Source organism: Tursiops truncatus, chromosome 5 (assembly GCF_011762595.2).
Source record: "Tursiops truncatus isolate mTurTru1 chromosome 5, mTurTru1.mat.Y, whole genome shotgun sequence".
NCBI classification, from domain to species: domain Eukaryota; kingdom Metazoa; phylum Chordata; class Mammalia; order Artiodactyla; family Delphinidae; genus Tursiops; species Tursiops truncatus.
Window position 1 is genome coordinate 43,123,295 of NC_047038.1, and position 15,346 is coordinate 43,138,640.

Below are 15,346 nucleotides of genomic sequence, written 5' to 3' on the forward strand. Positions count from 1 at the left end.
TACTCATTGCTGAGGTAAGACTAAACAAGTTTAATGAATCACAGACAGATGCTCCAATCCCATTAGCTTAAGAAAACTATATTCATTCATTCAAACAACTCTGGAGTAAGTACAAGAAGCTAGATGCTAGTTCCCGGGGTGGGGAGTGTGTCTTATTTCTTTTCCTTTATTGGTTGGCTCACCTCCCCCTTTTCTTCCACCTCTACCTTACAAGGCAGCCCACATTAATAACATTAAGTTTCTCCAAGCTCAAACAACCGTATACACTCTCTTTATAGGCTTTTTCACTGTTAGTTTTATAAGAAGTGGGGTAAGGGTACACATGGGTCAGTGAAACAGGATAGAAAGCCTAGAAATAAACCCACGCACTAATGGTCAATTCATCTATGACAAAGGAGACAAGAATATACAATGGAGAAAAGACAGTCTCTTCAATTAGTGGTGCTGGGAAAACTGGACAGCTACGTGTAAAAGAATAAAATTAGAACATTCTCTAACACCATACCCAAAAATAAACTCGAAAGGGATTAAAGACCTAAATGTAAGCCTAGATACTATAAAACTCCTAGAGGAAACCATAGGCAGAACACTCTTTGACATAAATTGCAGCAATAGTTTTTGGATCCCTCTCCTTAGAGTAATGGAAACAAAAGCAATAATAAACCAATGAGACCTAATTAAACTTAAAAGTTTTTGCACAGCAAAGGAAACCATAAATAAAACAAAAAGACAACCTACGGAATGGGAGAAAATATTTGCAAATGATGTGACCAACAAGAGCTTAATTTCCAAAATATACAAACAGTTTATACAGCTCAATAACAAAAAAAACCAAACAACCCAATCCAAAAAGACAGAAGACCTAAATAGATATTTCTCCAAAGAAGACATACAGATGGCCAACAGGCACATGAAAAGATGCTCAACATCGCTCATTATTAGAGAAATGCAAATCAAAACTACAGTGTGGTATTACTTCACACGAGTCAGAATGATCACCATCAAAAAGTCTACATATAGGGCTTCCCTGGTGGCGCAGTCGTTGAGAGTCCACTTGCCAATTCAGGGGACACGGGTTCGTGCCCCGGTCCAAGAAGATCCCACGTGCCGCGGAGCGGCTGGGCCCGTGAGCCATGGCCGCTGAGCCTGCGTGTCCAGAGCCTGTGCTCTGCAACGGGAGAGGCCACAACAGTGAGAGGCCGGCGTATCACACACACACAAAAAGTCTACATATAATAAATGCTGGGGAGGGTGTGGAGAAAAGGTACTATAATTCTCCATCGGTTGCGTGCGCCACTGGAAACTTCACTCTGCTTCTCCACTTCTCTCTATTGATTTATTCATGGAGACTTAACTTTATGGACTGAATTTTGTTCCCCAAAGGTTCCAATGTTAAAGTTCTAACCTCCCGTACCTCAGAATGTGACTGTATATGGAGATAGGGTCTTCAAAGAGGGAATTCAGGTAAAATTAGGTCACTAAGATGACTCTAATCCAATAGGACTGGTGTCTTTATAAAAGAAATCTGGACACAGACACAGAAGGAAGACGACGTGGGGACACAAGGGGAAGACGGCCACCAACAAGTCAAGGAAAGAGACCTCAGAAGAAACCAACCTGCCGACACTTTGACCTTGGACTTCCAGCCTCCAGAACTGTGAGAAAATAAGCTCCTGTTGTTTAAGCCCCCTAGTCGACCAATACACCAATGACATAGCAGGTTCAGTGCTGCCCAGGGCGTGTACAAACCACGGCTGCAAATGGACTCTAACGTAAGGAGTTCACGGTTTGCCAGGGGAGACACAGTCGAGGAGACCAGAATCCCTCCAGCAATGAGCAAAGGGAGCCGGGGGAGAATGCAAGGGGCATGCTGTCCGCGGTGGGCAGGCCCGGGAAGCTGCCCAGCATGGACACACTTGTGCTGAGTCTTATGGTGCCTCCACTTGTGGCTCCTACATTCAAGGTCCTTTTACTTACCTTCTGTCTAATTTCTGTGAATTTAATTTGATTTCCTCCTGATTTTATTCTAGAAAATGACTCTCCCAAGACACAGCCCCCTTATGTTCATCAACGATAAACCACTTACAGAGATTTTGACCCACTGCAGATAATGTTCAAAGTAGCTGATTATCGTATTCCCATACTTCTTACTTTCCTGGAAAGACATCAAAGAGTAATAAAGCCATTAAAATGACTCTACCATCCTCTGTGATCATGCAGTTATGGTCACACACCCACTTATTGGCATAACCACTTACTTCAGCAATAATTGTGGAGATTCGGTTTGTGATGAAGTCCTGAGCAGAATCCAAAAAGCGAATGATATTGGCCACTTTCACCTGGAAAACACAGCAACGGTCGACACGGTATCAAGTGATAGAAGAATTTCATCAGACAGTTTGCATATTGATGCGAGTACTGTTAACTCAGCCCCACACCCCCATGACTTGCTAGTTAAGACTCTACTAGCTGTTCATGATTGGTGACACCTTCCCTGGCTTGGCTTCCCGGGAGACATTTCTCCAAAGAAGACATACAGATGGCCAACACCGTCCCCACCCCATGACGATGAGCTTGGCTCTGTGACTTGCTTTGGCCAATGGCGCACAGATGGTGGGTGGCACTGTACTGGTTTTCTAGTGAGAGTGAAAGCTTGTGTGTGGAAGGCACTGAGATTTGGAGGCTGTTTGTCAAGCAGAATTATCTCTGTAAAAGTGACCGATGTACCACCTACACTTGCATCCTACACATCCCAAAACAGCTTTCTCCTGTGTACGTAACATGCCAGGATGCGGTCTTCATTTACAGAAGTCCTTGTAGAAAGGAGAGGGTGGGAAAACCCAATTTGGTGTTTAAAATGGGTGGATAACTGAGACTTGATTTTACTTAAAGTACCTGCAAAACCCAACATCTCTGAAAGTCTGTGTGTGCTTTTGTAACAAGACCCCAAGACAGAGAAAGAAAACAAATCCTTACCCCCAATCCACTGCTTTTCTGTTGAAGCTCCTTCAATTTTTGGTGCACAGCACTCTGGTGAATAAACACAGATCATATTTCCTGACCTGTAACGTGAAGCTGCAAGATCACATGCTTTGTATCCCCCCAACCCATAAGTCAGCCATCAAATCCGACTTTACTCTGTAATAGTTTCATTCGAGAAAAAACAACAGACACGAGGAACAATAGGTACCTCACATATTTGGGTATAAGAAAAGCTGAAGAAGAAAATTGGGATACACATTCCAGAGCTTCAATGGGCAGCACACCACGTGTAAGGTAGCCACAAAACTCTTCTGAATCAGGTTTGCTCAAAGTGGCAGGCATTGTTTACAGTAAAACCTGTTCAGCAAGAGTGGCTTAATTTGCATGGTTTAGATGAGGAATTGGCAAACTTTATCGGTTAAGGACCAGATAGTAAATACTGTAGGCTTTGTGGACCATACCCTGTCCTAATCTCTCAACTTTGCCCTTGTAGCCAAAAGCAGCCACAGATCATCTGTCAACTAGGTGGGCCTGGCTGTGTTCCAGTCAAACTTTATTTGTAAAAACAGGCAGCAGAGGAATTCCCTGGTGGTCCAGTGGTTAGGACTCTGAGCTTCCACTACTGGGGACCCAGGTTCGATCCCTGATCAGGGAACTAAGATCCCGCATGCTGCACGGCGTGGCCAAAATAAAAATAAAAAAAATCATAAGTAAGTAAATAAATAAATACAGGCAGCAGGCCGGAGGGGGCCCACGGGCTGCAGTGTTCAGGGCCACAGTTTGCTAACCTCTGGTTTAGATTGTAGGTCACATCCACAGAACAACTTGCCTAATTGTAGGTTGCCCCAACTCTGAAAAGGCCGAGGAGTCCTGTGTCTACTTGAAGGAAAGCATTTAAGGAACATGTCAACAGCAGCTTAAAATGTTAACATATTTGTGCTAGGCATAAAGTATAGCAGAGAGAGAACTGTGGTGAGTGCAGCATACCGTGTAAGAAAATTGTAGAGGAGGACTTTGGGAATACTCCACTGAATTAGAAAGGCAGGAGGAAAAATGAAGAGAGAGATGGTAAACACTAGTTCTAGAAGATTCTGAAGTTGGAGTCAAATGGACGAATAAGCTTCTTCAAACCTCAGCAGGCTGACTCTGTAACCTGGTTCCCACGCAGTCTTCCCCTTGACGACTGCAAACATGACCCTCCCACATGCAAGCACAGTAATAATGGCTCTTTTTGCAGAGTCCCTCTGGGAGGTCAGATCCTTCATGTCCAAGAGCCAGCTAACAGTGAGGCAAGGACCCTTCCCACCATTTTTAGATGAGAAAACCGAAAGCCACAAGACTTCAGAGAGGCAGAAGCAAGATTTGAAATCAGGTCGACCTGACTCCAGAGCCCATGTTCTTTCTCTGTTACAAACTGCCTTTCTGGCATTGAGGAAAGAAGCCAGAAGGCCGAGAGGAAAGAAAAGACAGGAAGAGTGAGAAAGCTGGACGGAAGAGAGGGGCAAAGGACATCGGAACAGGGAGTAGAGCTAAATGAACGTGGAAAGAAAGGACATCGCCTGGCCTCACATATTGCATGGCAGGGTGTGAAGACAGAGAGTTTGATAATAATAAACTAAGTTAGAGTGAGTCCAGCACTTCAGCTGCTGCATGGCTTAGGGGAGCCTGTTTAAGGCCATGGAAACAAGAGAAAAACAGAGGAGGCAGCCACATTTTTAAAATAACTGTTCACACTCCAATGGAAAAAGGCAACAAAGAGGCAGAAAATCTGTGGTGAAAATTGAAAACGTGTCCTCTTCAAAGCCCAGCTACTATCATTTATTTAAAAAATAGCTCAGTTTCTTAGCCTGAGGTCAACCAACTTTGACCTACGCGCGACATATCAATATATCATCAGGCTAGGTGAAACAGAGTTTGCCCAGGTCACAGCGAAATATCAAAGGTTGTTGATTGTTACCATTAATTTTTGCAAAGGAATGATTTCGTCACGATGAATATTTCTTAAGATTCCTGCATTATTTTTCAGGGTCTGTTTCAAATTTCCTGGGGGCTACAAAGAGAATAAAGTAAATAAATATTAGTACCTGTTTCCAGACTCTGGAGCACTCTCTCTAATCAGGACAGAAGTATGCAGCCCTTCTTGTATGATGACGAACTTGGAGGGACGGTGCCAAGACACCCTCCTTCAAACCATGAACTCTCAGCAATAACCCACCCGCATCGGTTCTTTCTGAGTGCCTGAGGCTGCCTTCTCTCTCTCTCTCTCTCACTTCACTATAATAAAGCCACTGTAAAGCCGCTTTACAGTAGCTATAGCTCCATTTTACAGATGAGAAAACCAAGGCTCAATCAACTGAGAAATTTTATTTAACCCACACTTAAATCGTTTTTAGTATAGTAACGTCTAACAAGCGTTACTACTGCCTCCATTTAACAGATGAGGAAACTGAGGCACATAGGGGTGAAATATTGTTTCTAAGTTCCCACAGTTAGGAAGAGGCTGACTCAGGATTTAAATCCTGGTCTTCCCCCAGAGTCCAGGTCTGCCGCTTTGTGAAAGGGACCAGTTACAGCCATTAGTCACCAACCAGCAGAGAAGCTGGTAATGGGGAAGCTTATGGGGCTTGGATGGTGTCTTTGCCCTCCCTTATCCGCTCATTATTGGCGATGCAAAGCACCAAACGGGATGTCCCTCCCATGTCCTCAGTTACCATTCCCTACATTGCAAGAAAATGTGCACACAGGTGTTTGGCAGTGGAGGGGTGGACGGAGTGAAAGCAGGTCCGGTGCTCAAGCAGTGAGGGCAGCAGCACCACGAGCAGAGGCTGGGAAGAGCCTGCACCCTGAAGCTGCCCTGGGAACCTTCACACGCTCACGGACTGTGGTGCCATGTGGCAATGGCTGCTGATGGGAACTTTTAACATGCACAGAGTGGCGTGTTTAAACAAGGGTTACTTGTGGTACAAGGAACCTCTTCCCATAGCTTCTCTAAGGACGGTACTGACATTTCACATCTACGACAATGACAGCCTTGAGCCGGACCGTTTGAACTCACCAAATGGTTGGCTTTTACTTCTAGATCATTTGCAAATGATAAAAGATTCACTTTTGTGGGATTTTTCCCAGTCTACAAAAGAGGTGTAAAAAGTTGTGTTATGGATATGGGATTTTTGAACCTTAACAGCATTTTAATAAGCAACAGAGTGAACATGAGTCCACAACCATAAACTAAGGCTAGACACTCTAAGGCTAGACACATCTGCATTCTTGTTTATACACACGGTATTATTTGTATTCAACCATAAAGAGAAATAAAATACTGATACATGCTGTAATGTACATGAATCTCAAAAAACTTGGGCTACATGAAACGGACCAGTTAAGGTTATCAGACACAAAAGGCCACATACTGTATGATTCCATTCATATGAAATATCCAACATAGGTAAATTCACAGAAACTGAACACAGAGTGATGGTTGCCAGGGGCTGGGAGTGGGAAATCGGGAGCAATTGCTTAATGGGATCGGGGCTTTCTTTTGGGGTGATGAAGGTGCTTTGGAACTAGATAGAGATGATAGTTACTTAACGTTGTGATTATACTAAATTCTAGTGAAGTGCTCACTTGGTAAAAGAGTTAATTTCATGTCGAGTGAATCTCATCTCCATAAAAAAACAGAAATAAGAACAAAAAACTAACAAACAAAAAATATTATATATCTATACACACACACACACACACACACACACACACACACACACACACACACACACACGATGCCCTAACTTTTCCCCAAAAGATCAAGTGCGAACATATGGGTCATACCGCAGCCATGAAGGCACCATAGTCTATTTTGTCTATTCCTGAAGAACTGAAATCCATAAGGTTTCTTCTTCCTGCCTCATCCAGCAGAACTATATTGTCAATTCTTATATTCATATTTTCAAAATTATTATTTATGTTTCCGGTATGCTGCATAATAAAAAGGAAAGATATAAATAAATCCACTCTTCTCCAAAAACATCACCTACTTAATGCTTTAAAAGAGCAATAAAATTACACTGGCCAAAACAAATACACATGTACCTGACTGGCGTTTCTTCCCGGTTCTCTTCTCTCCCCTCCCATTCCTTCCCCGCCTCCCTGCCCTATGCCAAGCACTATGTGAGGAGGTGGAATGCCAAACAAAATCATATTGCACCTCTACCCTCAAAGATCTCAAAGGGAAGAGGCAGTGTCGTGATAAAGGCACATGAAATGCATTGGGACACCAGGGGCAGAGCCTTTCAAGGCAGGAGGCTGGGGAGGGCAACAGAGAGGAGGTGACTTCTGAGCAAGTCTTGACAAACAGAGATGCTGAAAGGGGCTGGGCAGGCTGCTTTCCAGGGGAAGGAGGCAGCATGCACTGGACTTGGGTAATAGAGAGACTTGAGATCAACGGGAACGTGGTTCATGACTTGGGGCCTCTCCCACCCTACTCATCGTGGTGCACCAAGAAAATGGCACATGGCATAATGAGCAAATGAGTAGAGGGCATCCATTAGGGCTTGCTTGGCAACGTTATATTTTATTTATAAATACATGCAAGCTATATTTACGGAAGAGAATCCGAAATTTGTATACAGCTTTCAAATAAACGTCTTCACATCTGAAAATCATCAGGCTGTTGTGGCCTCATGGCAACCCTGGAAGCCTTCTGTGATGCCTCAGTGGGTAAGCCATGGGGTTTGGGGGACAACTTCTCCCCTTGATTTTCCTCAGTAATTGCTTCTATATCAGAAGCCCAGAAGAAACAAGGTTCCTTAGATTCTCTCCTGCACAGCTGAGAAGGCCAGAAGGCCTCCAGGTATGAGGGAGTGGACACAGCCTAGGCTAAGGGTGCCCTAGGCCTGGGCTGCTGAAGCCCCCTTGCCCCTTCCTCCAGCCAGTGTGCTCTACAGGGATCTCTCCTTGGAGTCTGAACACTCAAGGCTTGGGTGCCGGTCTGGGAAAAGGAGGAGGAGAGGTCATTCATTCCCTCTGTCCCTTGCATCCTTGTTGCCACTCTGTCTCTTGCTAAAGGCCTATCTGGGAGCCCTGGGGCCACAGCCATCATTCATAAGGAGTGAGGACTCTGTGGGCCACGGTTCTTGTCCCCACTCAGGGATGTGACAGAAAAGGATGGCTGGTCTGGGAGAGTCAGTATCCCTGGGAAACAAGTGGGGTTTGTGCCTCCAGGAACAGGGACACTCAAAGGATAAACTCTTTCCCTGTGAAGTGTCTGCAGGAAGGCCCCTGGAGAGGATCTTCCATCATCTGCTAGAGAAACTCATGCCTCAAGAAAGTCAACTGGTCGGGGGTGATGCAAATGTTTTGGAATTAGGTAGAGGTGAGAGTTGCATAGCCTTGCAAATGTACTAAAGTCACTTTAAAATGGTTAATTTTTATCTTATGTGACTTTCATAAAAAAAAAATAAAGACAACTGAATTTAGTAAAGAAATGTTAATTTTCTGATTGGTTCTAATTACTCACCTCTTTAATGCTGAGATGTTCACTGATATTGTAGGTGTTCTCTAGCTTAAGTGTGGCATAAATGCCTTTATTTTCTTTGCAATCTCTGAGGGAATAAACAGAGAAATCAGGATCCAGAAAGGCAGTTGTGGCTACCTCTGTCCACTGCTAAGGATGGAGAGAAAGGCGAACTGTTCGTCTTTGTTTAATCTGTGACCACAGACGTGGCATCTGGGTGTGGACACAGAAGGCCACCACCAGTGGCTGCACGAACCCCCGGGTGCCCGCCGTTCCTCACTTCGTTCCCTGTTTTACTAAATGTCCCATGTTTGCAACAGATACACTAGGACTGGTAAATACTACATCCTTCTATGTGTCCTTTGTGTTCTTTCCAGTGCTGTAATAACAAGTTTACAAATTGGGAAGAAATAAACTCTAATCTAAAGAAACAACAGATGTCAGAAAGAGGTAAGTTACAAAGCACTATCATTAAAAGATTTCATAAAAGATTAAAACTTTATCAAGCCCCTGCCAGACCATCTCCCTCCATATTTCCAGGGTTGAGCTTACCTACTAAACCTAAGGTTGGACTAAAGGTAGGATGGAGATAGGGAGGGGGCAACAAACATCCAAACGGTTGGTCCACTTCGGCTATAAACCTAACTTGGCCTCACTTCTCTGTGCTTCTTTAAAACGTGACAAACGCTTCCTCGGAGGAGCTAAGCAGGGTGGCCTCAACTGATGCATTGGAACAGAGAGTCTTATACACTAACCAACAGAGGTAAGACCAGAGAGTTCCACGGGAGCCAGAATCACAAAGAGCCAGCAGACCAGGCCAAGGAGCTCGGCCTCCTCTGAGCCTAGGGATGGATTAACTGTGCACAGAAACTCCAATGAATTGAATATGTCTACCGAGAACATGCTGTTGAGAAGGCTCCTGTGACCCTCTGGGCAAAGTAGAAGACCACAGTTGATGACCATTGCCTGCCATGGAGGCGAGGTGTGAGTGATTGACACCTGTGCCGCTTGTTTGCTGTCTCATTCGCTAGAGGTGATGGGGAGCTGGTGATACTCAAATTACTATTATCATCATCCCTATTGAAGCGACAGGAAGTGGAACTGCCCAAGATCACAAAGGCCCCGGTGGTAGAGCCAGGACTGGAGCCCAGGCAGCCTGACTGTACAGCCTGGATCTCCAGCTGCATTGCAATTAGCATGTCTGAGATTTGGCCCTGACAAAAGAAATGTTCACATATTGAGGTCTTGGGAAGTCATTCTGGCTTCTACATGATTTAACTCAAATTTTATGCTAACTAAAACAAGCTGTTTGTGGCCTGTCAAACACACACTGTACATCGGCTTTAATTATGAAAGAAAAGGGTGCATTGACCAGAAGTAAAGAATGTCCATGTTAAAAATAAAGATTAAATATCTCCCTCCCTGGGACATCTATGTTGGTACTCCTCTGATGATAAGACTCCCTTCCCAGGTGCCAAGGCCACAGTGATTCACTGTGTATATCCTGATCTGTTTTTTTTTTTTTTTTTGAAACCTTTAATGAATGTATCCCTGACTTGTTTAATGTTCTTTGTTCTGACAAGATATAAAACTATTCTGAAAGCCATGGTTCTCTGGAACAATTCCTCAGAGCTATCTGTGAGGCTGTCTCTGGGGCTATACTCATCAGTTTGGCTCAAATAAAACTCTTTTCTATTCCTATTACAGACTGTTTATTGATTTTTTTCTTTTTCTTTTTTTTTTGCCACACCATGGCTTTCGGGATATTAGTTCCCTGACCAGGGATTAAACCTGGGCCCTGGCAGTGAAAGCGCCGAGTTGTAACCACTGAACCTCCAGGGAATTCCCATGTTTACTGACTATTTCCATCAACAGACCCATCCAATGAATTCTTGTTATATGGCATTTACTCGGGGCAGGGTGATTCTTAAACAAGAATGCATTTTAGGGTCACTGTTACCAGTGAATTCTAGTAATTAAGACAGGGCGGCTTGGGACAGCACCATCGTAAGGCCTAGAAGGCTTTCAGGGAAAGGATTATCTTTTTGGTCTTACTGCTAAGACCAGAGAACAGCTTACTTCTAAAACTGGAAATTTGACCGTTAAAATTAAAGACATGTTGAAAGCAAAATTCTCATTGTAAAAACACAACATTCTAAGTAGCAAAAAATGCATGATGCAATTATTTATACCTGTAAACTTGTTCAAAAGTGAGATGAATATCTGGTTTGTTAAACACCATGCCAGAGAGATAGTATTTCCAATCGGCATTTAGTAAATATGGCGTGTCCAAAACCTAGAACAAATTAAAAACCTTTTTTTTAAAGACAGTTTTACACTAACATACATGCATATAATAAAATGAATATTCTGTTCAATATACGGCATCTGGGGGATTTTTATACCATGATTTTCCTCATTGACTTTCAACTTAAAACTAGAAAATAATAGCGTGATTGGAATAAAGATAACAACCACTGGATAGCATTAGTAGGAATTATTGGGACTACTTTTTGGGGGGAACATTTCATTTTAGTAAAATAAACACATCAGAAATGGGAGAAAAATAGATAATTTGATTCAGAATATCTAATAGAAAGCCATGAAGCAGTAGACCCAGATCTTCACTACTTGCCTCTAGACAAAAGGAATTAAATCTGCCACGATCTTTGACTTCCCATTATGTATATTTAAGGTGGGCTAATTGGTATATGACTGTATATACACTTACGGAGTGTAAATGGTTTCAAAATATCCTCTATTTTTTAAGAATTCCTTTTTCAGAATTTAACACAGTACAAAAGATGATGACACATCTGGTTTGATGTGTTATTATTATTTTTTATCAAGAGGCCAAATGGAGATAATTTGACAAACTGATGCTCCCGGTTTAATTTTCTTCAACCGAGTAATTAAAATACCACCACCACAACTGGTTTATTTTAGCAAGCATTCACCTGATTTTATAACAGATTTGAGGTGAAAAAATATATACCATAAAATAGGAAAACAAATATATTTTTTAAATCAGAATCTAGAGAAAAACACTGGAAAGCCAAAGTTAGAAGACAGACATGTAGATCAAAACTTCCTCATTAACTAATGAAGCTAAACTTGCACCTGGTGCCCTAGAGTGTGAAGTAGTTGGTCTTAGATGGAGAAAGTGAAGCTTGAATTCAATTCCCAACTACCTCGTCAGATTTCCACCAGGGACAACCCTCAGCTATGAGGTGTGTCATTTATCAGTCTCTTTCACTTCAAATTTACGACCCTCAAACCATCTGTGTGGGCAACTGTCATCTGGGAAGTTATGTGAAATGTCAGAAACCTCTTGAGGTATAGAAGGAACCCGGGAACTTATCCTCTGATGTTCTGCATTTGGGAACTACTGCTGTGGAGAATTGTATTCTCCCCAAATATTACAATCAACATTGACGAGCAAGCCTTAATTCCTGGTACTGATTTCACTTACATTAAAAAAAAAAAAAATACAGTTGACCCTTCAACAACATGGGTTTAAACTGGGAGGGTCCACTTATAAGAGGATTTTTTTCAGTAGTAAATACTACAGTACTGCACGGTCCAAGGTTGGTTGAATCCAAGAAAGGAGATATGGAGGAACCATGCATACGGAAGGCTGAATATAAATTGTATGCAGATTTTGAGTGCGTGGAGGGTCAGCGCCCCTAACTCCCTGGGGTTCAAGGGTCAACTGTACTGCCATATTTTTTTGCTCTGACAAATAGATGGAATCTCAACCTACTGAATATAAACCACCTGCTCATCGTTTTGCTCTCGAAGAAACCCACGAGAAAGGGGAAAATAAAAGTTTTGGCTCAAGCTCTTCGTTATGGGCACAAAAACCATGTTTACCTGGAATAACATTTTGTTTTGGTAAGGTTCACAGACCAGTTTTTCCACATTTCCACCAACAACAAAAGTCAGAACCACGATGGTCATCAATAGCCAACAAAAGAAGAAACTGAATCCAACCCCGCTGGAAAAAAAATAGAAATAAAGTGAATAATTCTACAAAGAATTATTCAATATTACCTATTAGTACTTACTCATTCTACCTATTCAACGTATAAAATGACCTGGAGTCTTCAGCTTTCTGCAGGTTAAACGGGTCGGCCTACCGAGGGGTGCAGACAGGAAGTACCAGGCGCTTGTTTAGGGAACACGTAGGACTGAGTCCCTCGCCTGCTTGCAAGCCCAGCACGGTGGTTCACACATGGGCTCTGGAGTCATTTGAGTGAACCAAGGCTTTCCAGTGAGGGAGGAGGTTGTAAGGCAGTGTCAATGAAAAAATGTTGCCTGACATCAGTAAACAAAGGATGTTGCAGCCATCAATCCATCACATTCTATCTGCCCCATCAGTGAGCACTGAGGGAACTCAGGATAAAAACAGGATGCCCACCATCAAGTCATCAGCTGCTGCAGCCCCCTTCCAACAGGGGCACCTTGAGAGACTCAAGATGAAGTGCAGGATGCTGGCCCCAGATAGCTGAGGTGCAGGGCAAAGGAATGATTTCAGTGAGCCCAGACTCTTGCATCTTCCATACATAGAAAAGTGCTAAATTCCTTGACTTGGGATGTCTGGTTTTCTTTAATGAACAGTCACCTTCTGATGTTCCTACCACCTGGTCCTTGTTGCAGAAACTCTTCTGTATCCGGGCTCCTCCCTTACCTCTATGGAGCAGTCCCTCAGAGAGATCTGAGAGGCTGCATCCTGGGCTTAAGTCCTCAGTGTTGTCTGCCGAATAAAACACAATTCTCAGCTTTCAGGTTGTGCATTTTTTTCAGCTGACAGTAGGAAATGTACTCTTGGGAGTCTGAAAGGGGCTGACGTGGCTCTGCATCCAGAGAGATGGCAGAGAACGAGCAGTGAACGGCAGCTCGAGAGGCAGGTAGGGGCGAGCTGGGTGGGGCATGGGGGATGCAGGGAGGGAAAGCTATTGAAGACCTTTAAGCACCGGAGGAACACACCCCCATTTCTCTCTGAAGAAAAGCCCTCTTGGCAGAGTGTGAAGGGTGGAGGGACAGGTGCCCACGTGGAGGAGGATGCCACCAAGGAGGCTGCTTCTCGCCCTGGATGGTGGCCTGATGCGGCTGGCGGTGGTGGAGGGGAGCCAGCGGGTGAAAGAGGTGTGACCTGGGAGGCAGATGCAGCAGGACGTCCTGAAGACGTGCGCTGGAGGTGAAGGAAAGGGAGGGAAAGGGGCACCAGGGCTTGTCAGCAGCAGGGACAGGGAGGGCAGAGAAGCTTGGCTTCTGGTCACGTTGCCTGGGAGACATCTCGGAGGACATGCTGTGGAGGAGTCCGCCTGGTGTTTGGAGCGCAGATGCCTGGGTTACAGACCTACTTTAGTGAGTCAGTGGCTTAGAAATGATGACTGATCCCTGGGGCTGGGGTTGGATGGAGAAGCAGCCTAGGACTGGGCCTGGGGGACCTCACCATTTGGAGAACAGGTGGTGGAGAGAGAGACAGCAAACGAGACCAAGATGAAGGGTCAGGGAGGTGGGAAGGAGACCATGAGGGTGTGAGGTCACTGATGGGGTATGAAGGAGTGTTTGCAGAAGGAGTGGCAGCTGTTCCAGTCACTGCTGTGAGGACACGGTCAAGAAGGACTCGAAGAAGTCAACTGTACTGGAGACACAGAAGTCACTGCTGACCTGAAAGTGGCCGGCAACGAAGCCACAGTGGTGTAGGCTGGGCAGGAGGTGGGAAAGCAGCAGACGGGCAGCAGGCACAGATCTCTATTTTGAGACGTCTGTGCAGAGAGTGGAGTTAGATGGAAGAAGGGGTGTTGGTAGGGGTTTTCTGTTTCGGTTTTTAAGGAGGGGAGAGAACAGACCATGTTTAAGTGTTGAGAAGAAAGTCTAGGAGAGGAGAAGAGAATGAAGACGCAGGAGAAAGAAGGGAGGCTTTGTTCCATCCTCGGGATGGTGGGTGGGGATGGGCTGAGAGCACAGCAGGGATGCTGGGGAGCGGGGGAGCCTAGATGGGAGAGACCCTTCTGCCTCTGGCTTCCCATGCCTGTGAGCACAGGTGCCTTCAGAGGTTTGGGGGTGGCAAGTTTATGATGGCTTCTATTTTCTCCGTGAAGAGAAAGGTAAGCCCATCAGCGAAGAGAAAAGGAAAATAAGGAGGATGGATGTATCAGAGTGAAAAGACAATCGCAGAATAAAGGACGGGAGGGAGGGAGGAAAGAAGGAACTTGAAGGGCTGTGGAGGGTCCATGTGAGGTGGGGAATCACAATTCTGTAGGGATCCTAATGTGCTCTGCTGTATGACTTTTCTCTAGCAGTGCCCAGTGGCCCCGCCGGAGACACAGAGGGAGCAAACTCTTAGTCTAGATGCAATAGCCAAACCCTGTACCATCGCTGGTGCACACCAGGAAGGACCCTAGGAAGTGTGCAGGCTGATGCTCTCAATCACAACAGTGTTCCCAAAGGGCATGGCTCCCCCCAGTGCAAATGCTCCAGGCATAATTAGAAACATCTGCACGGCTCCTCTGAAATAAATAGCAAGGAATGTTTGCTGGTGGGGCCCTAAGTCCCTTTGGACCTTCTCAGACCAACAGGGCTACTGCGTTAGGGAAAGAGTGAAGAAGGGGAAGGTGTGTGAAGAAGGGGAAGGTGTGTGAAGGCTCTGCCAGGCACCAGGCTTCTAACTGTGGGCATCAGAGGGTGTGTGTGTGTGTGTGTGTGTGTTAGTTACAAACCTCTGAGAGAACACTTCACTTCAAAACAACCCCACTACTCTAAAGAGCATGCCGTTAACATTTCCAGCCTTTGTTTTCTAAATATGCATGTATTGGGCTTCGTTGGTGGCGCAGTGGTTGAGAGTCC

The 15,346-nt window shown here is 44.6% G+C and overlaps 1 protein-coding gene across 4 annotated transcripts in view; it reads right to left on the reverse strand.

The window, feature by feature from the left end:
- Window positions 1–15,346, reverse strand: part of PROM1 (prominin 1) — a 94,718-nt gene that overhangs the window by 5,384 nt on the left and 73,988 nt on the right. For all 4 annotated transcript variants that reach the window (XM_073805087.1, XM_073805086.1, XM_033856880.2 and 1 more), the window contains 9 exons: window positions 12,365–12,488; window positions 10,684–10,787; window positions 8,495–8,579; window positions 6,808–6,954; window positions 6,038–6,109; window positions 4,940–5,032; window positions 2,977–3,030; window positions 2,259–2,339; window positions 2,087–2,155 (listed from right to left, as the gene is read on the reverse strand). In XM_073805087.1, the coding sequence (XP_073661188.1) occupies window positions 2,087–2,155; window positions 2,259–2,339; window positions 2,977–3,030; window positions 4,940–5,032; window positions 6,038–6,109; window positions 6,808–6,954; window positions 8,495–8,579; window positions 10,684–10,787; window positions 12,365–12,488 (829 nt within the window). The remainder of the gene's footprint in view (window positions 1–2,086; window positions 2,156–2,258; window positions 2,340–2,976; window positions 3,031–4,939; window positions 5,033–6,037; window positions 6,110–6,807; window positions 6,955–8,494; window positions 8,580–10,683; window positions 10,788–12,364; window positions 12,489–15,346) is intronic.